This window comes from Sminthopsis crassicaudata, chromosome 1 (genome assembly GCF_048593235.1).
Source record: "Sminthopsis crassicaudata isolate SCR6 chromosome 1, ASM4859323v1, whole genome shotgun sequence".
NCBI classification, from domain to species: domain Eukaryota; kingdom Metazoa; phylum Chordata; class Mammalia; order Dasyuromorphia; family Dasyuridae; genus Sminthopsis; species Sminthopsis crassicaudata.
In genome coordinates this window covers 627658520-627681499 of record NC_133617.1, presented here as the reverse complement: position 1 = coordinate 627681499, position 22980 = coordinate 627658520, and the positions used below count along the sequence as shown (strand labels likewise).

The 22980-nt window shown below is 46.2% G+C and overlaps 3 protein-coding genes across 4 annotated transcripts; 1 reads left to right on the top strand and 2 right to left on the bottom strand.

Moving 5' to 3' along the window:
* Positions 1 to 1716: 1716 nt before the first annotated feature.
* Positions 1717 to 7782, top strand: APOBR (apolipoprotein B receptor). The gene is made up of 4 exons (XM_074282756.1): positions 1717 to 1833; positions 2336 to 5992; positions 6185 to 6465; positions 6562 to 7782. The coding sequence occupies exons 1-4, from the start codon at positions 1777 to 1779 to the stop codon at positions 6629 to 6631; spliced, it is 4065 nt and encodes a 1354-aa protein (XP_074138857.1). The 5' UTR covers positions 1717 to 1776; the 3' UTR covers positions 6632 to 7782.
* On the bottom strand, positions 7613 to 13601 carry IL27 (interleukin 27). 2 transcript variants are annotated; one of them, XM_074282757.1, is made up of 5 exons: positions 13502 to 13601; positions 9159 to 13374; positions 8942 to 9040; positions 8378 to 8536; positions 7613 to 8274 (listed from the first exon to the last, which is right to left on the bottom strand). In XM_074282757.1, exons 2-5 carry the CDS (start codon positions 9351 to 9353, stop codon positions 8053 to 8055), a joined length of 675 nt encoding a protein of 224 aa, XP_074138858.1. In that variant the 5' UTR covers positions 9354 to 13374; positions 13502 to 13601; the 3' UTR covers positions 7613 to 8052. The 2 variants fall into 2 exon arrangements, with proteins under 2 accessions (XP_074138858.1, XP_074138859.1); XM_074282758.1 differs by lacking the exon at positions 13502 to 13601 and having other exon boundaries at positions 9159 to 9331; positions 13287 to 13404.
* LOC141551286 (phosphatidylinositol transfer protein beta isoform-like) lies at positions 13519 to 20597 on the bottom strand. The gene is made up of 12 exons (XM_074282759.1): positions 20447 to 20597; positions 20122 to 20152; positions 19847 to 19995; positions 19680 to 19771; positions 19453 to 19460; positions 19296 to 19370; positions 18116 to 18199; positions 17854 to 17931; positions 17639 to 17743; positions 16125 to 16247; positions 14981 to 15050; positions 13519 to 13875 (listed from the first exon to the last, which is right to left on the bottom strand). The coding sequence occupies exons 1-11, from the start codon at positions 20464 to 20466 to the stop codon at positions 15003 to 15005; spliced, it is 813 nt and encodes a 270-aa protein (XP_074138860.1). The 5' UTR covers positions 20467 to 20597; the 3' UTR covers positions 13519 to 13875; positions 14981 to 15002.
* Between the last annotated feature and the right edge of the window lie 2383 nt (positions 20598 to 22980).

Below are 22980 nucleotides of genomic sequence, written 5' to 3'. Positions count from 1 at the left end.
GCGGGTTTTTCTTTTGGATTACATATGTGGGAAGGAGGCGATTGTGGTAAATTTCTGAAATATTGTATGATGATTTTCCATTGTAAAGCGTACACTTAGCACAGGTGAGAGTATTTTCCAAGCCCACAGATGCATTATGGGAATATTATTGTTCTATAAAAAATGGTGAACAAGCTGATTTCAGAAAGGCCTAGAAAGATGTACATGATTTGATGCAGAATGAAACAAATAGGACCTGGAATACATGTATCCGGTAACAGCAAGAATGTGTGATGATCAGCTGTGAAAGATGTAGTTCTTCTTAGCGGCTCAATGATCCAAGGCAATTCCAGTAAACTTTGGGTGGAAAACGCCATCTGCATCCAGAGAGAGAACTATGGATCCTGAATGTAAATCAACAACACATTTTTTACTATGTACTTTTCCCCCTTTTTTTCTCTTGTGATTTTTCTGAATTTTCTTTTCCCAACATGATTCACAAAGAAATGCGCATTTTAAAAATTAATATACATGTATAACCAGAAAAAAAAAAACAATAAAAAGGGGGAAATAAGAACTCAGTGCCCTGACCTGACTACCCCTTAATGGCCCCACCACTATGTGTTCCAGAATTCTCTTGAATACAGGGTCCCAAAAAAGTAACCCCAGACTGAAAGCATGCTTTAGGTCAGCATCTGTTCAAAATCCTCACTTTTGTACTGAAGTCCCTTTTTATTACACCAGCCAGAAGACATATTAGTTTAAAAGAGATTTAAATAGCCTAGCAAGATAAATGAGAACCCCACCTCCACTACTTTTGCTCATGCACAGGCACATATTTTTTCTACATATCAATATTCTCCTGTCATCCTGATTAGAATTCTCTGCCTCTGTACTTGTTTCTACCCCAGAGGATGCTGATGTTTTCTATTCTGGTGATGTCATCCATATGTGATAAATACAGAGGTCCTCAGTTGATCTCCCCTGAGCTCTACTGCCATCTGTTGGTGGTCTTTGACCTCTGGAGAAGAGGGGATTCAACTTTTTTTTTTTTTTTTTTTTAAGTCCCTAACCCAGGACTATTTCAGTTCTTTTTTTCTTTTCTCATTTCTTACATAAATCAGAAGCCCCTAGGTTAATGTGACCTCTGTTTCTTGAAGTACTTCTAATATGCCATTTTCTGCCCTCTCATCAGTGACCTAAATGTTAACATGGGCCCATGGGGACCACACTGGGAAATTTCACCAGTAAGGCTGGAGGGATTAAGGTGGACCCGGTAACCATTGCCTTGACTTCCCACAGGCACAAAACTCACCCTTCTCTGTTTCTTTCCCCTCCCCCCACTCAGTCTCTCGTCTTAGATGGAAGCAGGAGCCACAAACCCCAACTTCCTCTCCCAGAAGGGCCTGTGGTTTGAGTTGAGGAGGGGGTGCTGAAACGGCTGAGGTGTGTGAGCACAGGCCTTGAGTCACCAAGCGTTAGTTTCCATGTTGCTCCAATCTTGCAGCTTTCTGCGTTTTTCTTTTCTCTCCACCCCATTTGCCCTCTGCCCCCCCCCCCCCCCCGTTTGCATCCTGCACCTACCCCTCATGCATTTACAGCTCGGAGATTTAAAGGCAGACTAGGTGGAGGTTGACAGGTTTGTGCTGGTGGAAGTACTGGACTCTAAAGCCTGTGGTGTTGGGGGTGAATGGGAGGGGTCAGGGCAGAAAAGGAAGTAGCAGCCCTAGGGGAAGGCAGGATGACTGGGGAGGGGAAGATCATTACAGGCTTCCTGGGTGGACACAGGACAGAGAGATGGATCTCCTGAGGCTTCACTTCCCTGGGGTGCACCGTGCCCTGAGGGAGGCTCTGGTGAGAGGGGCAAGGAGATGCCAGGGTTGTAGACCCCTTTCCCATCCCAGAATCCTAGATCTATGCTTTGGGGATCAGATTTCTTACCCTCCTCCCCCAAGATCCCTGTCCCATTTAAAAGATCCTTTTCCTCCTGGAAACTCATCTCTGTCTCTTGTTTCTTCCAGTTTTCCTGATACCATCACCTTCCCTCTCAACATAGACGCACTTTTCTTTTTGTCTGTGGTCCATGTTGTCCTTCCTCTCGCTGCAGGATTTACAGCACCCAGTTTCCTTCCTCCACTTTGAAGACCTCTCACAGTTACTTTCCCTTTGTGCTCCGAAGTCTGCTTTCTTTCGGTCTCTTTCTGTTGAAATACCCTCTCCCCTGAACTCCTTACTCTTCTTATCCTGTACCCGGGGTATCTCCCCCCCAAAAAAAATCATAATGTGACTGGAAGAAAAAGTTGAGGTCTTCTTCCTTGCCCTCATACCTCACCTCTGTCTCCTTTTCTCATTCCAGGACTCACTAAGCACCTTTGCTTCCTACTTCTTAGGGGACACAGTTCCCTCTGCAGAGGGAGGGAGCCTCAGCACGAGAGATGGGGACCGAGGGAAAGAGCTCAGGGAAATGCCTGCAGGAGGAAGCTGGCAAGATGAGGCGCCTAAGGAAACACTGGAAAAGGGAGAAGTGATCAGAGATCTGGAAGATACTTTTTTCTCTAGAGGGTCAGAGACAAGAGAGGCTTGGGATAAAGGGGAAGAAAAAAAAGCCAGGAGAATACAGGAATCAGAAGCTGAGGAAATCTGGAAGATAGGAAAAGAAGCTGGGGTAGACCTGGATGAGGACATGACCGGGGTCTATACAACTTGGGACAGCAGCAACAAGAATTCCAAAGAGGCTAAAGGAGAGATCAGAGGGAACCACAAGGTGGAGGTCCGAGAAGCTTGGTGTATGATGGGGGCAGAGCCCAAGCAAGGACAAAAGACAGGTGCAGTGGAGGCTAGAGAATGCAAAAAGGAAGGGATCTTGGCTGAAGAATACTTGGGAACAAAAGGGTTTGCCTCGGAAGAAAAGGGTGGCGAAGAGCTAAAAGCACAAGGCAAGAAAAATCAGAACTCCAGCAAAAAGGAAGTCAGTGTAGGGAAGGCTGAGAACTACTGGAAAGGGGAGGAAACTGAGCCTGGGGGAGAACAGAAGGAAGAAATGGAGGAGATAAAGCCAGGAGATCTTGAAGGAAGGGCTTTGATAACCTTGGGGGTGGAATCTGAAAATCGAATAATCTGGGAGAAGGAAAAGGATAGGCCAGCCCAGGAGATGGAAGGAAATGTCAGAGACTGGCAAGAGGCAAAAGAAGGTGAGAAAGCACAAAGGATGAAAAAAGGTCATGGTCAGAAGATAGGAATGGAAACCAGGAAAAGTCATGAGATCAAGAAGGCACCTAATGGAGCTGTGCAGGGAGAATTTGGGAAAGATAGGATAATTGAAAAACAGGAGGGGGAGAAGCATAAGATCAGAGAAGCTCCGGAGGCCCAGAAGATTGGGATCAGATGTGAAAAAAAGGAAATGGACCAGGAAGTGGCTTTGGAAGTCCAAGGGCTAAATCCCATAGAGAAAGATCTAGAAAAGCTACAGGGAGGCCAGGAACCAGGAGAAGAGGCTGAGAGAGGAGACAATGTAATATCTGAGGTCTGGATAACTTCAGTCATGGAGAAAGCTGAATCCAGGGAAGTTGTAAGGTTAAGGGCAGCAGAAACAATTCCCAAAAAAGAAGACGAGGAAGCCTGGAAAGCAGAGGATAAGGAGAGCGGTACAAAATGGAATGTGCAAGTGATTCAAAGAGGCTGGGACACAGAAGAGACTCCTGGGGAAGATTTGGAAAGGAAGAAAGAGGAGGAGAGACAGACTGAGGAAAGCTCATCCCCAAAGCAAGTTCCAATCCAAAGAACAGAGAGAGAGGAAGAAGTGGCAGATTTCTGGGTCCTAGAAAAAAGGGAGATTGTACAAGTTCTAGAATCAGAGGTAGAAGTTGAAGGAAGTTCAGGCTTGGAGGGAAAAGCTGGGGAGCATTGTGAGAATCAGTCAGGGCAAACCATAGGTCAGGACATTAAGGAGACTAAGATATGGGAGGGAACACTAGATAATATTAGTAGGAGCGGAGAGATAGAGTCAGTGGAAGCTGAAGAAGTCATGGGAGACTGTAAACTAGAAGCTGGGAGCTCCCAGGAGGTTGAGCAGACAGAAAGAATAGCTGACTCAGATGAGACCTTGGTAACAAGACCAGAAAAAGAAGTAAGGAGAGCCAAGATAATGAGAGAGGAAGAGGTAGGAAAAAGCCAAGAGCTGGAAGCAAAGGATGAGGAAAGCCAAGACCGGGACTCTGACAAGATTGGGGCAAACTGGAACATGGAAGCAGAAACTGGGAGAGCCCAAGAGACAGAGAGAGAGCCTAGCAAAGTTCAGGATCTAATGGAAGAAGAACTCAAAGGAAAAGAGGAGGAAGAACCATTCAGAATTTCAGAGAAAAAGATTTTGGAGGGCTGTGAGATAAGAACCTATAGTGCCCCAAATATTAAGGACAGAGAGAATGGAAATGTCCAAGAAGTGAAGAAGCAAGATTCCATCGCAGTAGAAGGCTGGAAGACAATGGAAGGGGAATTTGAGAGCTGCCAAGTGATGGAAATAAAAGACAAGGGAGGCAGTGAGGATGAGGAAAAAGTTTTTACTCCCCAGACTAGAGACGACCAGGGAAACCAGGAGGCTAAAGAAAGCCAAGAGTTCAAAGAGCAAGAAGTCCCAACAGCAGAAGTTAATACTGGCTGGGGAACCAGAGAGGCTGGAACAGCAGAACCAGAGATGGAGGAAAAGGAGCTTGAGGGAGGCCAAGAGGCCCAGGGTGGTAGAGGCCATAAAGTGGGAGAGTCTGAAGTCAGCAAACTCCAGGAAAGGGAAGCAACAGAAGCTAAAGAATACTGGGAGGTAGAAGGAGAGGTCATAGGAAGCCAGCAGATGAAGGAGACTGGGGGAAGTCAGGAGAGAGGGGGCAAAAGCAGCAGTACAATGGAGAGAGAAGCTGAAGTTTGGCAAGGAAATGCCAGAAGCCTATGGGACACTGAGAGAGAAAAAGAGGGGTCAGGGCTGAGTTTAAAGGGGTCTGATGATAGAAGAAGCCAGGAGACAGAGCAGAAGGTAAAAAGAAACTGGAAGGAAATCAAGAGAGACTGGGACACAGAAGAGGCAATCAGCCAAGAAATTAGGGAGGTTAGAGAAATTCCGGGTTCAAATTGGTTAGAGGTTGGAGTTAGGAAAGCACTAGAGGAAGGCTTCCCGGAGGTTGAAGGAACTGAAGAATGGCATACAGCAGGGAGAATGACTGATAGAGACCAAGTTATAATAGAATCAGAGATTGGGAGAACCTGGGAAAGGGAGGAGAAAGGGTCTGAGGGAGAACAAGAAATAGGTTCAGCAAAAGCCCAAGAATCCTGGAGAGCTGAGAAAGAGGAGGCAGGGAGCACGTGTGAGAAGGAGAACTTTGCCTTTTATCAGGGAGTAGAGAGACAGATGGCAATGACCAACACGGAAGTGAAGCTTGGGAGGGGGGAAGAGATGGAAGGACAAGGCAAGTCAGAGGAAAAGCCTGAAAAGGGCCAGGGAAACAGGGAAAGCCAGCAGGAGCTTGATGGGGACCAGAGTGTGAGTACCTGGCCCCTGGAGGAAGAGACACAGTGTGAGGGAGACACCCAGACAGAGGCCGAGGCTTGGGGGAGCCATGCTGTAGAGGGAGAAACTTCCATGGACAATCAGTCCATGGAGGAAGTGGAGACTAATGGAGGCAGGAGGCTGGAGGCAGTGATGATGATGGCAAGCAGGCAAGGAGATGGAAACAGGGAGGAGTTGGAGCCTGCCAAGTGCTGTGATACAGAGAGATGGAGAGATGGAGACAAGGATTCAGAAGCTCCTGGAGCCTGGGAATCCAGTGAGAAACCTGGAAGTGGCTGGGACTTACAGAAAGCAGAGCCTGGTCAAGGCAGAGGAACAAAGGAAGTTGCAATTATAGATTCTGGAGCCTTGGAAGCTTCAGAAAGCGGGGGATCAGAAGCCACAGCACCCACCAGCACAATAACAATAAGACTGTCCCCTGAACCTAATCCTGCTGAAGCCCACAGTAGCTGGAATGAGGTGAGATGATGTGAAAAGGATTTTGAAAGATGTAAAGTATTACACAAGTGTAAAATATAATTAAAATTTAAATCATCATTATTAATATTAATGATAAAGTACCTCATAATGTCAATGAGAAAGATTCCAAGGTCTAGTTAGGGCCAAACCTTGGACATGACCCCAAAATTCCTGTCTTCCGCTTTCCCGCAGGCCCCCATTCCTGGTCCGTGCCTGGACCTCTCCATTCCCAGAAGTCGAGTTCTCCTCTCCAGAAACGCCTCCCAACGCCGATCACGACCCTCTTTTCGAAGGGCACCAGCACCAAAGCAGGGTGACAGTGATGATGGTGATGAGTCTCTGGGCTCTCTTCCCAATGAAGGGTCCCCAGGTTCAAAACTGAGATTGCTCCAATCCGAGGAAACTGCAGTGCCAAGTCCCCCTAAGGCAGAGGGGACCCCAGTGACAGCAAGGAAACGGCCCCTAGGCCATGGGTAAGAAGTGGGCAAGGTTGATGAAGGAGGAAAAAACCAATCTTTGGGATCCAATCATAATTCATTAACTCTTCGTGATCCTCTTTGCTCCCTCAGGTTTGGCCTTGCTCACCCCAACATGATGCAGGAACTACAGGCTCGTCTGGGACGGCCCAAGCCACAGTGACCTGAAGTCCATCAGTCTAATACCCCTCTCATTTCCCCCTCTTCCCTCCCCCTGTTTGTTCTTGCCACAACCCCATCTTCAAGCCTGAGATGATCTCCCTACCTCATGGTGACTTCTATTCCTGTGTTCTAATCCCTAGAAGGGAAGCCCAGCCCTTGGTAGCTTTTCCTATCTTGCCCAGATAATGTGGAATTGGTGGGGATGGGGGGAAGGGGGAGAAGCAGCAGGCTGAAGGGAGAATTAAAGAGACTTGCATTCATAGGCTTTTTTTTTTTTTTTTGCTGAGGCAATTGGGTTAAGTGACTTGCCCAGGGTCACACAGCTAGGAAGTTCATAGGCTATTTCTGAAGCCTTTATGACCATCATTACTTCCACCCATCCTTGAACACAAAACTAGACCCTTAGAAAGTTATTGTAGCATCTGCTCACAGATCAGATGTAATTCTGGGGTTTTGACTTTCACTTGTGTTATCTGCCTATTATCCCTGTTACTTTAGGAAGCCTCATTTCCTCTCAGGATATGGGTTCCAGAGATGGGCTATTACCTCCATACTTTCTAGACAAGAAGTGGTGGGGAGAAGGAGTGTACTAGCAGACCAGGGATTCTAGAATCAATACCAGCCCGGGCTGCCTGGAGCTGAGTTGTTTGGGGTACCTTCAGAGGACCAGGGAAGAGGGCCAAGCAGAGACACTGAACATGGCTCCATCCCAAGGCAGAAGCTCTGGCCCTGAGAAGCACTGGGACACTTGTTAAAATCCTAGCAAGGCTGGTTGCCACAAAGAGCCACGCAGCTGGGCCAAGCCCAAAGCAATGGCAATGAGGGAGTAGCAGATGATCATGGGCACTTTGCCTTTGAAGGCTCTCTGCTTTGATCTCCTTTTGCATTTCTCCCTTCTATTTTCCCATTACCAGGTAAACCATACTTCCTGATGTGGGGGTCTACCCAGAGGACTTATGTGCTCAGAGAAGAAAAAGAGAAAGAGGGGTTGAAAGTGTTTATTACTAGGTTGCCCAAGAATGAGTATTTGATCTCACTCTCTGGGTTCCTCAAGGGAGCAAAAGGAAGACTATCCCCAATTTTTTTTTCCAAAAAAGAATAAATACAATCAGCACTTTCCTGAAAAATAAATAAATATCCAAGAAATAAATATCTTGCGTGAACTTGAAGGCTCTTAAATTATGGGATGGGAATGGGCTCAAGTGGATGAGGCGAGAGAGAACCAAAGGGGCACATGCCACAGTTTCCTGAGCAGAGATGATATCACTGGCAGGGGAAGGGAACTGGAGCTGGAACTGGAGCTCTCTCTCCTAGCTGGCTCATAGCAGGGGGTTTGGCCTCAGGTTGGAAACCAAATGTAAGGGAGGGTGGTGTGACACAGGTAGGAGGAGAGCATTACTCCTTGGTGGGAAGCTGTACTTCTTAAGTAGCCAGGGACTTCAATTGAGCGACTCCCTTTGAGAGCAGAAGGAAATCCCGGACACCTCTGGCAAGGACAAGCTCCAGGGATCGGAGAAGCTGGTAGGTACTCAGGAGTTGTGGCCAGGAGACCTGGTGCACAGTGAGAGAAACTCTTCTTAAGGCCTTCTCCTCCGGACCCAGTGCTTCCTCATCCTCCCGAGGACTGTATCCTATAGCCTTCATCTATGACAAGAGACAAGGAATCAAGTGAGTCGCATAGACCAGGGTAAAAGCAGGGAGTTACTCAGGAAATCAGTGAACCTAGAGCATAGAGGAGTGGCCAGACCTGAAAACGGAGATGTGACCGCAGGTCCCGAAGGTCCAGCTGGGCAGTCCAAACCCGTTTCCTCAAGGATCCCTTCCAGCCCTGGTGGCCCTCTAATTCTCCTAGAGGAGCCTGGAAGTGGCCCAGAAGGCTGGAAAGCAAACAGAGTCGATCTGGGTCCTGGGAAAGAAAGAATCAGAAATGGAAATAGGGTTAAGGCAAGAGATCAAAAATTCTCGACAATGAATTCAGGCTTTGACTCATGAGGTCATCTTAGTCACCCACTTTATTTATCTCTAGCCCACCCACTTTATTCCCTCATCTGTGCAATTCTTTCAAACCCCTCCTCATCCTTCATTCCCAATCCCATCTTAGACCTTCATCACTCTCCCCATCCTATCCTTAACCTCATCCCATGTTTCAGCCCTTCAAACCTCCTCCATCCTCTCTTATCCACCTTAAGTCTCATCCCCTATCTCAGTGCCTCATCAATTATCAATCTCCCACAAAAGCCCAAAATCCACCCTCATCTTCAGGAGCCTCTTCAACCTCAACCCTGATGGCAGATCCTCTTCTCTAACTCACTGAAAGTTGGAGCCAGGTCTTGAATGTCATGGTGACATTGGGAAGTTGTTCCCTCAGGGGAAGAAAGTCCAAAGATACTCCAACCAGGTGTGTATCTGCCTGTATAAGCAAAAGATTAACAGGGGGCTCTCCAAGGTGGCTTCCCTTGCCAACCTCCTGCCAAACGAGTCTCAGCAAGTTTTTCCATTCCTTAGTCAATTGGATTCTGATGACTCACAAAGAGATGGGCAATACCCCGGATCTCTGAAAGCAGCTTTCTGGCAAGCCTCAGGCTGATCTTGAACTCACTCCTCATGTCCAGCAAACCATGGGGAGGTTGCCTTCGAGGCCATGGGAACCCGCAGGTGACAGCCTTGTTCAGGAGCAAGGAGAGCAGCAAGAGATTAAGCCCTTGAAAAATGGAGGAGAACATGAGATCAGAGGGAAGTAGAACAGGGGAGAAAGGAGTGAATGGGGAGCTGAAGAGGAGCACCAGGGACACTGAGCACAGCTAGCTCAAACTTTAGTGGACTTTGAGAAAGATTAGCTTGCTCTAAGGCTCCCAAAATATCCTAGGGCATCCCAGGATTCCTAAGCCATCCTAATACAAAGGAACTTGAGTTTGGGCTTCCTTTTATCTGGCTGAGATAGATGAGATGGGGGTAAACCCAATAAGATTGGAATCACTCCAACTTCCCAGAATATATTGGATTCCCTCCTGATTTACCACATCAGAGGTAAAAGGATCTAGGGGATAAAGATCAGAACAGAACAGGCTGTGGTGAGGAAAGGACTGAGGATAAAACTATCAGGAGATGGAAAAGATGTGTGTGTGTGTGTGTGTGTGTGTGTGTGTGTGTGTGTGTGTGTGTGTGTGTGTGTGAAAGTTGTGAGTTCCATCAATGAGAGCAAGGTCTGCTTTATTTAATTCTTATACTTCCCTCAGTTCTCATTGAAGGCACTTCAATGTTTACTAACCTTTATTAATTGACAGACCACATAGAGGCAGGAAAAAGGGTGGGGGACAAAGGGATGAGGGTTGGAGTAATAACAAAAAAACATGAATGTTGATGTAAAAAAGAAAAAGAAAAGGATCAGAAGGATGGGGTGGGAGATGAAAGGGCAGAAAATTGAAGGTTTGGAAATGGAATGAGAGTTGGAGAGGGGTACTAAGGTATGGAACTGAACATAGGAGTAATGGGAAGGTAAAAACAGGACTAAAAAGGGAAAAGTAGTATGGATCAGAGGAAGAGACAGAAGATGGAAGTTAGAGAAAGGGAAAAAGGTTTGGATGAACAGGATTAGGGGTTGGGAAAGGGGAATAAAGATTAGCAGGAGAGGCAGAGCAGGAATGGGGAAGAGGGACAGGAATCTGAAAGAATTGGTGGTCTAGGGCTTATCTTTCAGTTAATCTTGTAATTACTGGAGTTACCCAATTCTCCTAGAAAAACAAACCAAAATTTCCCTTGATCTCATCCTTGTCCATATTCTAACCATCCCTCTCTCCAGATAAATAATTTCTATCTCTTTTACCTTGACTTGGCATTTTTCTTTTCTTGTCCCTTCCATTTTCTAGTTCATTCTGGATTCTAGTACCCAAGATGACTTATTACTCTTCCCATCTCAGGTACATGAGAAGCCCTTCAGATGGGATCGAGAAACTTGAAAGTATCATCACTCAACTAGGTCTACCAGACAGTCCTACACTTGGGATGAGGTACCACTCTGAGTCTTAGTTGTTAGATCTCAATTTAATACTGCTCTGAACAAAAAGTCTAGCACTACTACCTTTCCCCCTACAAAGAATCAACTTTGTGAGATGGCAGTCACACAGCCTGAAACTCAAATAGAAAAACCTGTTTACCTAGAGATTTTATAACCAAAAGCTGGCACCTAAATAGTCCATTTTTACATCTCAAACGCCAAGATTTCATGGAACCAAATAAAACGGTTTCTTCCATCCAGGCTTGAGCTGTAGTTTCATTACACATCTTGTTCTCCCCTTGCCCCCCAACTCTATGTTCCACTATTGGGAGGACACTGCCTGCCTCCCAACCTCTTTCCAGTATAACTAGAGCCCCAACTTCTTGCCACCCCATAGTCTACCCTCTTTTCTTTCAAGGAATCTTTTCTCTTGGTCCTTTGTTCTATACCACAAGCTTCTTGGCTTCTACAATCATGTTTCTCCAACCCTCATCCCCAAATCCCTCAATTTCAGAGGCTTATTTAGTCTACTCCCTATTCCATTAACTCACGCCAGCTCCCGTCTCTCATCTTCTGGCAATGTCTTTCTTACCAGCCATCCCCCCCTCTTGGAGTTCTTATACGGGGGGCCAGCCCCCACTTTCAGTTTCTCTACTACTTACACTTTCAGCTTCACTCTCAAACTCCTCTGAAATGGGGAAATGTAATTTCCCTTCCCATAGTCAGGGGGGCCGGAGTTTTCTTGGCAACAAAGGGGATGGAATCATGGACCAGCTTCCTGCTTAGGTAACTAGGACTCAGCTCTTCCTCTCTCCCATTTACCACCTCCAGTTCATTTCTCTGGATCATCTCATCTCAGAATTCTTAACTAGTTCAGATTACTTAAATAGAACACTTGCTGCACTAACAGCATGATATATCCATCTGTTTCTCCCACAGACTTAAATTACCTGCCCATTTCTTATATATTTCTAGGAGGCTGTCTTTTTCATTAAATGACATTGACCAGTCAGCTATGAGAAAAGTTTTGTGGGCATCCCTCCCCAAAGAGTGGAAGGAAACAAGGATTCACACTGATTCTTTTTAAGATTGTAGATAGTTTAAGACCCTCTGCTTAGGTATCAAACTATGGTGAATGTTAGGGAATTAATCCATGGCCAGCACCCTTTTATGGTCAAATTAGGAGTCAGTGGTTAGATCGGGGTCAATTTAAGGCTAGGATTGAGTCATTTTGTGGCCACAGTTGGAGTTATTATATGACCAAAATGAGGGTGTAGTCTGTGGCTGGGATTAAAAGAAAATCTGTGGGATTACAAAATGAGTCTTTTCCTGATCGTGGGATGGTTGGTGTTCAAGATTCAAATAATGACCAAAGTTAGGGGTATGGCTGAGATTAGGTCGCTGCTCTCCCTGCTTATGACCCTTACAGTTGTTCAGCTTCCAGCGCATTAAGATTCCAGAATTGCCTTCATCTTCCTGTCCTTCTCTTCCCCTGGATTTCCCATCATTGGCAGGGGAGGCGTATTGGGGGTTTCTTATTTTTCCCGAAGGCAGTTACTGCCATTTTCCATTTACAGCCTGTGGGATTTCCCAGCTAGTTCCCTGGCAGTGAGAAGGAAACTATAGGGGGCTTTCCCTGTCTCATCCTCCCTTCCCATAATCCTTTACCATGGGTACTACTAAGGTTGGCACTCCAGGCCTTCGTGGCCAGCTTGGGGAAATTACAGTTTCTTCCCCAGGAACCTAGTCAGTCTGGAAGAAGAGCTATACATGCCAGGGACCAAGAGCCCTGGAGGGTGAGAGACCCAGGGTGATGTGAATGGTGTATGATCCTTCCCAAGTCATCTACACAATGGGGTGCTACCTGGAGAAAAGACTTCTTTTTTTCCCTGATCAAATTTTTTTTGACATGTCAAGGGAAACAGTTGGAGAATCAGAGATGAGGGTCACTTTGTGATTAAGAAAGATGTAGAGATATAAAGAAGAAAGTAGATGGAATTTTGGTTCAACAAGATGGCCAACACAAGGGGAACTTGACCTGACCTCCCACAGCAGGCAAAGCAAAGGCCACATCAGTTAGAACTTAGCTGGACATTGTTCATTTCTAGGGAACAATTTTGTTCTGCTAGGCATCTGACCTCAACACAGTTCTAACAAATGGGAAATTTTGGACACTTTTAATTAATAAGTGGCTATGTCTTAAGCAGAGAAATCAAACCCAAGACTCTATCCCTCCCCTCCCCCAACACACACATTTTTTCTTTGGAGTGAGAGGGTGAGAGGGGCTTTACAATTATGCTCTGGAGAGCTCACTATGAAGCCAAAGATGCCCAGGGCATGAAGATCCTGTATTATTACTGGTAGACAGAAATCCCTAACCTGACTGGAGCTGACTCCCAGGTGATGAGGCTCTTTAATTTACTCATCACCTTGAAGACAGAAAAGATAACTTCATCCAACTCACCCTATAGCACAAGAACAAAGAAACCAGGAAAAACTTCCCCTAAATCACCTAGGGAGATGATATCACAGCCAGTCTAGGTCCTTGAGAAGTTTAGAACTGAGAAGGGGGTTCCATATCTTTATTATAGTTAATGGAGTCTTAGGAAAGACACAACTTATGGTCAAAAAATTCCAGCTCTACTCCCTACTAACTACTTACTTCTCTGAGACCTTCACCAACTCACAGCCTCTCTGACTTTCAGTCTTATCTGTAATAGAGATGTTCCTTGTCCTGCCTCAGGTGGTTTCTGTGAGGACCAAATGAGAACTATATAACACTATATAAATGCAAGCTCTGATTATTAGTGAGCCCAGGGCCCAAAGAAGGGCAGGGGTGGGAGAGGAAGTAAGGACCCACCCTCCAAGTACACACACCCTCACAGACAACAGTGTGAGGCCCAGGGGCCCATGAGGACTTTATTACTGTGCAGCGTTGACTCCATGGGCATCAGGAACAGTGGTAGGTCAAGTTGCCCCTACTCCCTGTGTCCTTTCCAGGCTTGAAAGGGAGCAGCAATTGTAGTGTTTGACCCTGGAATGTGACTCCAGCTCTTGGTCCCCAGGCATCTCTGGGAACAGGAAAAGCTCCAGGGTGGGAGAGAATGGTGGGACGGAGCTGGAGAGGAGCAAGCAGGAATCCTGTCCCTGCTCCCACTCCCCCCAGAAGCAGCAGCTTCACTCTTTCCTCCTGCCTACTGGGTCGACACTGCACCAAATTCCCTTCAATTTTCCATCTCAGGGGCAGGTACCTGGGTGGAGAGAGGAAGAAGTTGAACAGGGAAGGTCAGCTGAGGGTTTAGTTTTTCCTAAAATGGGCACAATGAATAACTTCCTATTTGTGTTTTTATTGAATCTCTTCTAGATCAGAAGTGTGTTCTAAGTAAACCAAAGACTTCGCATATACAAATGTATGCCAAAGAAAAGAGAGCATTTAGATTGGCTGAACTAGCAAAATAATCAGTGTAAAGATAAGTCTGAAATGAGATGCACTGGGATTGATCAGAGAGCAATAAGGGAGAGAAAAGATAGAATGTAAGAGAAATTCACAGGAGACTAATAGAAGGGAGTGGGGGTGGGAAGGTGGAGGACCAGGAGGGTCCGACTGAGACCTGCCTTTGTGGCAGACTGTCTTTACAAAAGGGTTTGCCTCAGAAACCCTGGTAGAAAGGGGCTATTTCCTCTGAGATTAGCAAATAAGAGAATCTGGAAACAGACTCTACTTTTTGTTGAGAGAAGAAGCTGGGGAAATTAAGAACAAACTTCTCAGGAAGCAAGACAGAGATGACCAAAAATCAAGAAGGGGACTGTTGTAAGTGAGATGTGATAGAAAAATCTAGATCTGGTAGAGTGGAATTTTAGCTATTTCATTTTTTAAAAAAATTGTTCACATATATGAATGTATGGTTTTACTGATGGCTACTGTTTATGATTAAAAAAAATTTTTTTAAGAAAAAAGAATCCCCATCTATGAAATTTCTAAGACTTACCTCCTAAGCTGGACAAGATTGCATTCTGAAACTATGCTGTGTACCTGCAATTACCAACCTGTAGATCTGCACCCTGAGCATCCTCACACTGGAGTTAAAGTAGGCTCTTGCACTCTAAACAACTGGCCTGATTATGGTCTTGCTGATGACTCACTACTGAGGAGGGATACAGAGGAGATAAGGCACCCAGTTTTTCAGCTTAGGACAAAGAACCCCAAGGCCTTAGGTAGTGGTGTCGAGAAGGGCAGAGGCCCCTGAAACCAGGCGTTTCCCCAAGTAGGGCATCATTGACCAGCACCCCACATGCTCAATAGCAGTGCTGGCACTTCCCGCCACCCCAAGCAAACCTTTCCAGGGCCCTCCTTACCTGCCCAGGTCTGGCTGAGGTCTCAGTCATCACTGGCTCTCATGCCCCTCACTGGCCCTGTCTTCCGCATCTGAAACCCAAGATGGGATGAGAATGGGGGTTAGGGAACTAGTAGCATCCATTCTCATTAGAAAATGAGACTCCCGACTTAATCTCATAGGTATCTTCCCTAGTTCTATAACCACACTCCTTATTCCTAACCAGTTTTTCTTCCTCGTCAGGTCTCTTCCCAACTTAAAAAACAATCTAAAATTCTAATTCCAGAGAGTACATGATGGACTAGTCCTAATTCTTTCACTTACTCTCTTCTCAAATCTCCAACGGGGACCAAACCAAAGGAATGGAGCTAAAACTAGGAGATCTGAAGGCTGAACCAACAGGCAAGAGGAATGAAACACATGACAGATGTGAGTACGCCCTCAAAGAACATTAGAACTAGAGGGATCATAACAGTCACCAGGACCATTCCTCCATTTTCAGAGGAGGGAAGTGGCTTGGCCAACAACATGGAGCATGAGATTCAGAATCAGGTTAAAACCCAGGGCTCTCAGAACTGCCAGGCCCAGGCACTTTTAATGTCCTTCTCTTGCCTTATCTGAGAAGTCTCTTTTAATATAATGGGAATTGGGTAAGGAGCAGTCCTGGTCCAGCCACAGTAGTTGGTACCTTTGTTCCCCCTATTTATCTTGGAGTCAGGACACCTGGCTTTGAATCTTTCCACGGAAACTCTCAGACCTATGACCACCAACAACTTGAGTCTCAGTTTCCTCATCTTCAAAATGGGGATGACAACATTTGCCTAACTTCCTCCATAAGGTTGTTGTAAGAAAAATACTTTAACTCACACAGCACATGTATCAATCTCTATGTTACAAGCTCCTCAAGGGTAGGGGAAACTCTCCATTTTTTCTCTTTCTCCTAACTTCTCTCTATTCAATTCTACAAACATGTGTTGATTGCTTTTTATGGACAAGGCACCACAGATAAAAATACAAAAACAGGATAGTTCCTTTATGCAAAGGGTTTACATTCCATTAGGGCACTGGTTTGGTGCTGAGTTTATAGCAACTGCTTGTCAAAATTTGCTGAATGATTGATCAGTTTTCCCAGTTCTTCCTATCTATTCACTACATTGAACCATTACCTGGTCCAATTCTCGCTGGGTCTCCTCCTCTAGGTTCCGGATGTCCTCCATGGACAGATCAACCCACTGATCCAGCCAACAGAAGAGCTGCCTGTGGAAGTTGGTGAAGAGCCGCTTTTCTTGCTGTGGGAAGAGGGGGAGGATTCTACACGAATCAGCCTATGTAACTGAAACACCAGTGTTCTGACCCAGTTTCCCACAGGCCTGAAGCTCCAAAGGCCTTGGTCCGCTTTGAGGTTCAAGGAATCTCTTTGGACATGGTCCACGGGATCTTACTTTTGGCTCTAGGTAATAATTTCTCAACTTCTTGATCCCAAACAAAAGGCACCAAACCGCTGGACTTTGGCTGGTTAGTGAGTATGCTCTTGGTTGAGTGATGTCATCACCTCTTTCCACATATTCAAAGTTCTTACCAGATATTTGATTTTAGAATCCACACCCTCTTTCCTTTCCATCCTATCAACCTACACTCCAGATTACAAGACTGTCTACCTTGAGAATACAGAGATCCAGAAGTAAATCATAAAGAGAAAACAGAGTGCAAAGAAAGGATGTCAATTTAGTCTCAGATAAGCTCACACCTAACCCCCTATATTATGCTATTTTCTATGGCATAAATTCAGGACTTGATTCTCTCTAGACATGGAGTTCATTCTTCATTTATTTTTGGCATTTTCTTTCTTTACAAGGCAAGGGGAAAAAATCTCAGTGGCTTTGAGCACAGTATTTCATCATTTCCTGACCCTAGAGTCCAGGGAGCATCTTTTTGAAAATGAAAATTAATTGGTTAGAAGTAAAATCTATTGAATGACATTATAAAATGACTAAAATACTGTGTCTGAGAGAAAAGTTACAAAAGGAAAATTATTTTTTCCTCACTTTACATAAGGCTAGTGCTAAGATCTTAGGTGTTAAGGGAAGTGTCAAAAATGTAATATAATAACCTTAGCTCCTTTCAATAACATGTTTTGAAGGCTTCTCCTTACTTTAGGATCTCAACCATGAAAGTGTCTGCACAGAATGAACTATTACATCAGTGAGTAGAATTACATTCAAATACCAATACCTCTACTCAGTCAATTTAGCTCAGACATGGTGTTCTTTAAAGTGGACTAAGAATGGCCCAAAGTCCATGTGGAACCTACTCAGCTGTTCTACAACCACAGATTCACTCTCAGCCAAGTGGGAAGTCATCTGATTATATAAAGGGTGTTTGGGGTACTCTAATGATGTAACTAGTTTTCCATCCAAAGCAGGGAAAAGACAAAAAGATAGATCACATTATAGTTTTTCCTATCATGTCAAAAAGTAATGCCTTACTCTGAATGCACACCAACGTGAGCCCATCTGTTACAAAGACCCAGAGTTCCATTGCTCTCAGACTCCTACCTAGGTCAGACCTAAAAGGTTTCCCATCTTTACCTCAGTCCTTTAAGTAAGAGCCTGAAGCTTGAGTCTCCCATCTCCCACCCTCCGAATCAGAACCCACAGCCACCCCATCCATCTTCTTCAACCTTATGGATGAAGTTCTCCACTCGACCCTGGAGCCCCCACCATCGGAACTTGACAGTCACCAGTTTGTAGGCACACATGTGGGGTGGATGTTTCAACAATTCCCTCTGTACAAAGATATAAACACAGACACACTACTAACCCGACAGCCTTGGGGAACTAAGCCTCTACCCACCCGACCTTGCCCAGCTCGAGCAAGGATAGGGACATAGTTTACCTGCCAGTTGGGTCCCAAGGGGCCACGGCCAGTTTTGACAGACTTGAAGAGAGCAGGGTCCTCTTCTGGTTTATAATCCTGGAAGGAAGAGAGGGAGCTGTGAAAGAAACTCCAACCTGCTCTCAAAGAAGCTGCTCCCAGTTCTCTGCCTTTCCTGAGCCTAAGCATTGCCCCTCCTAGCCCCCAGATTTTCTCACAGAACCTGCTCCCCTCTTAAAACACAAGTATTTTATCATCCAGTCCCCAGTTCTACTTCACTTACCTCATCAGACACTTGGGCCCTATCAGCAATGTCAATATGAACCACCTCCACCTCCTTCCATGTCTCTGCATCAAGATGGTGAACCTAGGAAAGGGTGGAGAGAGAGCAGGCTGCTTGTGAGGGAAGGAGGCAATGGAGGCAAGGGAAGTCAGTGAGTAAGTGAGCACCTGTTTTGTGCTCGGCGCTGTGAGGAGTACAAGAAGCCTACGGCACTAGGCCCTCCAAAGGCTTCCATTCTAGTAAAGAATTCTCAGACACATAAAACAGCCATGAACAATACGAGATAGGATGTGCTTAACTATCTACTAGGCTATAGGGTAGAGATTCAGCATTCTACCTCCTCTCTGGAGAGGGAAGGCTGGGTTATCATCTGTCCAGTCCCGGCAGAGAACCGGTGTAAGAAATACCAACCAACATGCACATATTGAGCACCTACTAGATGCTTAACACTGTAGCGGCCGCTGTATGGGGACACAAGAGAAGTACAAGACGTGATTTCGCTTTCAAATAGACCTTAATCTAACGGGAGAATCAAACTACTACAGGTAAAACAGAGGAGAGCAACTGACTACTAACTCCGTGTAGCCGACTACAAGTGCTGCGGATGAGATTTTGGGGAAGGAGGCAGCCAGAGGTGCTGGGGAAGGCTTCATGAGGAGAGCTTCAAGTTAAGCCTTGACCAAAAAGTGGGACTTTTAGGATGGAAGGAGAGAAGAGCAGGGGGATGGGTAAGAGATGGAGGGGCAAAGGAGAGGAACAGAAGAGTGACTGGGGAACTGTACACAGACCTGCCTACATGAGGTTTCTGTTGGAAAATGGAGGACATAAGGAGCACAGGAGACCCCTAATTCTCTAGGGACAGGGGACACACAGAGAGGGCGGGGAAGGTGGGGAACAAAGGGACGAGTTCTTAGAGGTAAATATAGCGAGACATCTAGTGCGAGGGGAAGGGATCTGCCACACGCCAGGCTACGAGCCTAACTAAGATTACCTCATTAAATCCTCACAACCCTGGGAGGCAGTTGCCATAAGGATGTCCATCTGACAGTTGAGGAAACTGAGGCAGACACAGGTCGAGTGACTTGTCGGGGTCACCCAGCTAGAAAGGGCCCGGTCTTCCTGGCTCCAGGCCAGCGCTCTGACCACCGTACTACCTCACCGACATTTACTGCACACTCACGTTGTCCTCAGTCCCCATGTCTGGCCGATGCCAGGTTTCAATCTTGATGAAGAAATCATCCTTCATATACTCATTCTGGATAAAAACAGGGGGGCTCAGTGAAGGGAGACACGTTTTCTGGCTAAACCCTCCCCACTCTGACAACGGGGGCTCTTACCGTGATGACTAAGGTGGATGCAGCGGGCGATGGAAGGCAAGTGATTTTAGAGAAATGAAGGGAAAAAAGGCAAAAAGATGGGAAAAGAACAGTAACGGGTTAGAGCCACGTCACACGGGGCCTCCCGCCACCAGTTTCCCGCCCCGGTAAGGCGTCAGGCCGGAGGGCTCAGGTGTCTGATGTCCAGGACCCTGACCTCTGACCTTCTTTGCCCCCCCTCTCCTCACCGGTCCGGCAGTAAGGGTAGGCGTTCCAGGCCTTCTCGTGGAACACCAGGGAGCCCTCCGGGGCGAACAGGCGGACGAATCCTGGAACTTTGCTGTGGGCGGAGGAAGCCGGTCAGGGCCGAGGTCTGCAAGCCCCCTCATGCCCCGCGCTTCCGAGCCCGGCTCACCTCTGCAGGTGGTAGATCTTGTGGGTAAACTGGCCCCGCTCTCCGGGGCCCCCCTCGTAGGGCTGGTTGATGAGGACCTCGATGCCCTCCCCGCCCCCCGTGTTATTCTTGCTGCTCTGCGCCACGGAGTACAGCTGTCCTACCTGATACTGAGGGGGAGAGAACCGCTGGTGAGGAGCGCTCCGACGGAGCACGGCCTCCCTCCTTCCCGGGGGACGGCGGAGCACCCTGGGGGGAGGAAGGGCGGGGGAGAAGCGGGGCTGGGGGGGTCTCACCTCCTCCACGGAGCAGGGCAGCAGCACCCGGCTGCGGGAAAAAAGAGACGTAGTGAGGGGCGGGAGACCCTTCTTTCTGCGCCCGTTCTGCGGGGACAGCGCTCGCTTCTCTGAGCTAGCTCCACGGCAGTGCAAGTGCTCGGATGATTTAGCCCCAGAACGGCTAAAACGCCCGTGCGTGCAAAACTGCTGAAGGCGGAGGGCAAAGTCCGGCGCCTCTGGGTGCAGGATTTTCTCGTGCACAGCCTCCAGATCCCCATCAGCACCCCGCCCCCCGCCGCCCCCAAACCTCCCTCCCCCAAGCAGACTCGGAACCCCTACTCACAACTCTTTGATCAGGACCATCTCGCTTCCAGCTTCTCTAATGGGGACCCCCCACCCCACCCCGCCGGTGGTCACCCTTCCCCCCTTCCGGAAGCGGAAACTGGAGACCCTGATCCCCAACAATACCGCTAACTCCCAATCTCAGCCATTTCCGCCCGTCGGTGGGCAGGGGCCGGACGGCTTCGGGCTCGATGAGATGACGTCATTCTAAAGGGTCTCAGAAAGCGCCCCCCCCACCCCCCCACTCTTTTCCCTTCCCTATAGAGAAGCGATCTTAACTAGAACTGAGGAGAATCCGGTCCTTGGAAAAGAGACACGCCCAGGTGCGGAGGACGCCGGCAGAGAGGACTACTATTCCCAGTGGGCAACGCGCCATTTCAGTCCGCTCTCCCTCTCCCCGCCCTTGTCCTAGACGGGCATTTGGCGCTAGGGATCCTGGGAAGTGTAGGGTTTTTTTGAAGGGACGGCATCGTCAATTTCAAGGCTCCACCTTTAGGGGGTTTCAGTGATTGAGGGTGTGGTCTGAAGGGTGAACAAAGAGAGTGACCGAAGGTAGGAAGTGTCTGCGCTTCCTCGCTGACCCGGTGAAGAGCAGCAAGGAGATGCTGGAGAGCCCGGGTGCGGGCATATAGTTTGTGACCTTACTTGAGACTGTATATTGTCACTTTATTTAACTTATATGCAAATAACATTGTGTGAAATGCCAGACTGGATGAATCAAAAATAAAAATTAAGATTTAAAGGAGAAATGTCAACAATTTCAGATATACAGATGATATCACTGTGATTGCAGAAAGTAAAAAGAAATTAAGAAGCCTCTTGAAGGTGAAAGAAGAGAATATAAAAGCTGGCTAGAAGCTTAACATAAAAAAAAAAAAAAATTAAATCTTGGTGATTGGTCTCATCACTTCCTGAAAAATAGAGGGAAAAGAAATGGAAGCAAGTGTCAGATTTTATATTCTTGAAATTAAAAATCACCGCAGATGAAACTACAGACTTGAAATTAAAAGACATTTCATTCTTGGAAAAATTGGCAAATCTGAGCAGCCCACTTAAAAACAGAGTTGTCACCTTGCCAACAAATGTCTGGTAAAAGCTATGGTTTTTGCAGTAATAATGTATGACCGTGAGATTTAGATTATGAGAAAAGCTGAGGACAGTAGGAATGATACTTTTCTAATTATGATGCTGAAGAAGACTTTTGAGAGTCTTTGGATAGCAAGGAGATAGAATCAGTCAATAATTAAAGATATTAATTCAGACTAATTTCTGGAAGATCAAATATAAAAGATACAGCAAAGAATGAGATGAATATATCAGTGGTGTTATGGAAGTAATGAATGTGATTTTGAACAAATTTTGGCAGATAATGGAGAACTGAAGAGTCTTGTGCACTCTGGTCTATGAGATCACAGAGTCAGACCTGACTAAAACAACAGCAGTATATGATACCCATGTTGTATATTGAGTATCTTTGTGGGGAACACTATACATGAACCATGTATAAACTTTATTTAGAACAGACAGTTTGTAGGAATATGTAGAACTCTGGCCTTGGAGCCAGGAAAACCTGAGTGCAAATTCTGTCTCTGATTTATGCTAGTTGTGAGATCTGGGTTTATATAGGATTATACATTGCAGACAAGGTGCTGATCTATACTGGTATGTATTTCCTCATCTGGGAATTCCTTATAAAAATGAAATTGCAGGTGTCATTTCTATCCTTCTAGAGTGTGGACAGAAAAACTGAATCTCTTGGTATCAGGTCATGGTCCTGGGTCCCCATGAGCCCTAGGTCTTTTGGGGTATGATTGAGTGGAGGAGGGGAAATGAGCCTCAGCCATCAGTGACATAAAAAAGATAGAGAAAAAACATTACACAAATAAGCAATAATGTAGGGATTAAGAACAGATGTTTTCCTCTATGCAAAAATGCCTATCTTCACATAAATGGGTTACTTCAATGGAAAGACAGGTGAGCCCACAATGCTGCCATCCCTCTTAGGGATGGGATTTAGCTAGAAACCCTGAGTGTAATCTCAGCATCAGCCACCAGGTGTCCGTCTGAGCTCAAGGTATCATTCTGGGTCTCTCCATACATGCTCAGACCCAACTATATGTCAGTTATCAGGGTGCATATACTCCCAGGTATTCCAGGCATCTTATTACCTAACCATTTTCTGTCTTGGCTCAATCTCTGGTTTAAAATGTAAACCACTATAGAGTATTTCAGAAGTTTAACAAAATCGATTCTTTGTCAAAATTATTTTAAGAGTTTTGTCCCAACTTTGCATAATCCAGATGAACAAACGCTCCCGTCATAGATGAAGGTATCTTTACTGAGTAGAATCCAAAATAAAAAAGAGGAAATGTTAACAACTGAGCAGTGTCCTACTCTAGTTGCAATTTGAAATCTCAATTTCTTCCTCTTCGTCTTTGACTAGGGTAACCTTTTAAGAGAAGCTCTTTCCAGTTTTTCTTTCAAAGCCAAAGAGAGACAGAGGAGGAATTGTCACGAACATCTCACTCCTGTTCT

Coding starts and splice junctions, on each gene's coding strand:
- APOBR (XM_074282756.1), top strand. CDS start 1,777: ATGGATCTCCTGAGGCTTCACTTCCCTGGGGTGCACCGTGCCCTGAGG. Junction 5,993..6,184: donor CCCACAGTAGCTGGAATGAG/GTGAGATGATGT, acceptor GCTTTCCCGCAG/GCCCCCATTCCTGGTCCGTG. Junction 6,466..6,561: donor AAACGGCCCCTAGGCCATGG/GTAAGAAGTGGG, acceptor TTGCTCCCTCAG/GTTTGGCCTTGCTCACCCCA.
- IL27 (XM_074282757.1), bottom strand. CDS start 9,353: ATGTTCTCCTCCATTTTTCAAGGGCTTAATCTCTTGCTGCTCTCCTTG. Junction 9,041..9,158: donor GGGGTATTGCCCATCTCTTT/GTGAGTCATCAG, acceptor TTGCTTATACAG/GCAGATACACACCTGGTTGG. Junction 8,537..8,941: donor AGACCTGGCTCCAACTTTCA/GTGAGTTAGAGA, acceptor TTTCTTTCCCAG/GACCCAGATCGACTCTGTTT.
- LOC141551286 (XM_074282759.1), bottom strand. CDS start 20,466: ATGGTCCTGATCAAAGAGTT. Junction 18,200..19,295: donor ACATGGGGACTGAGGACAAC/GTGAGTGTGCAG, acceptor ACCCTTTCCTAG/GTTCACCATCTTGATGCAGA. Junction 15,051..16,124: donor CCCAGCGAGAATTGGACCAG/GTAATGGTTCAA, acceptor CTTGGGTTTCAG/ATGCGGAAGACAGGGCCAGT.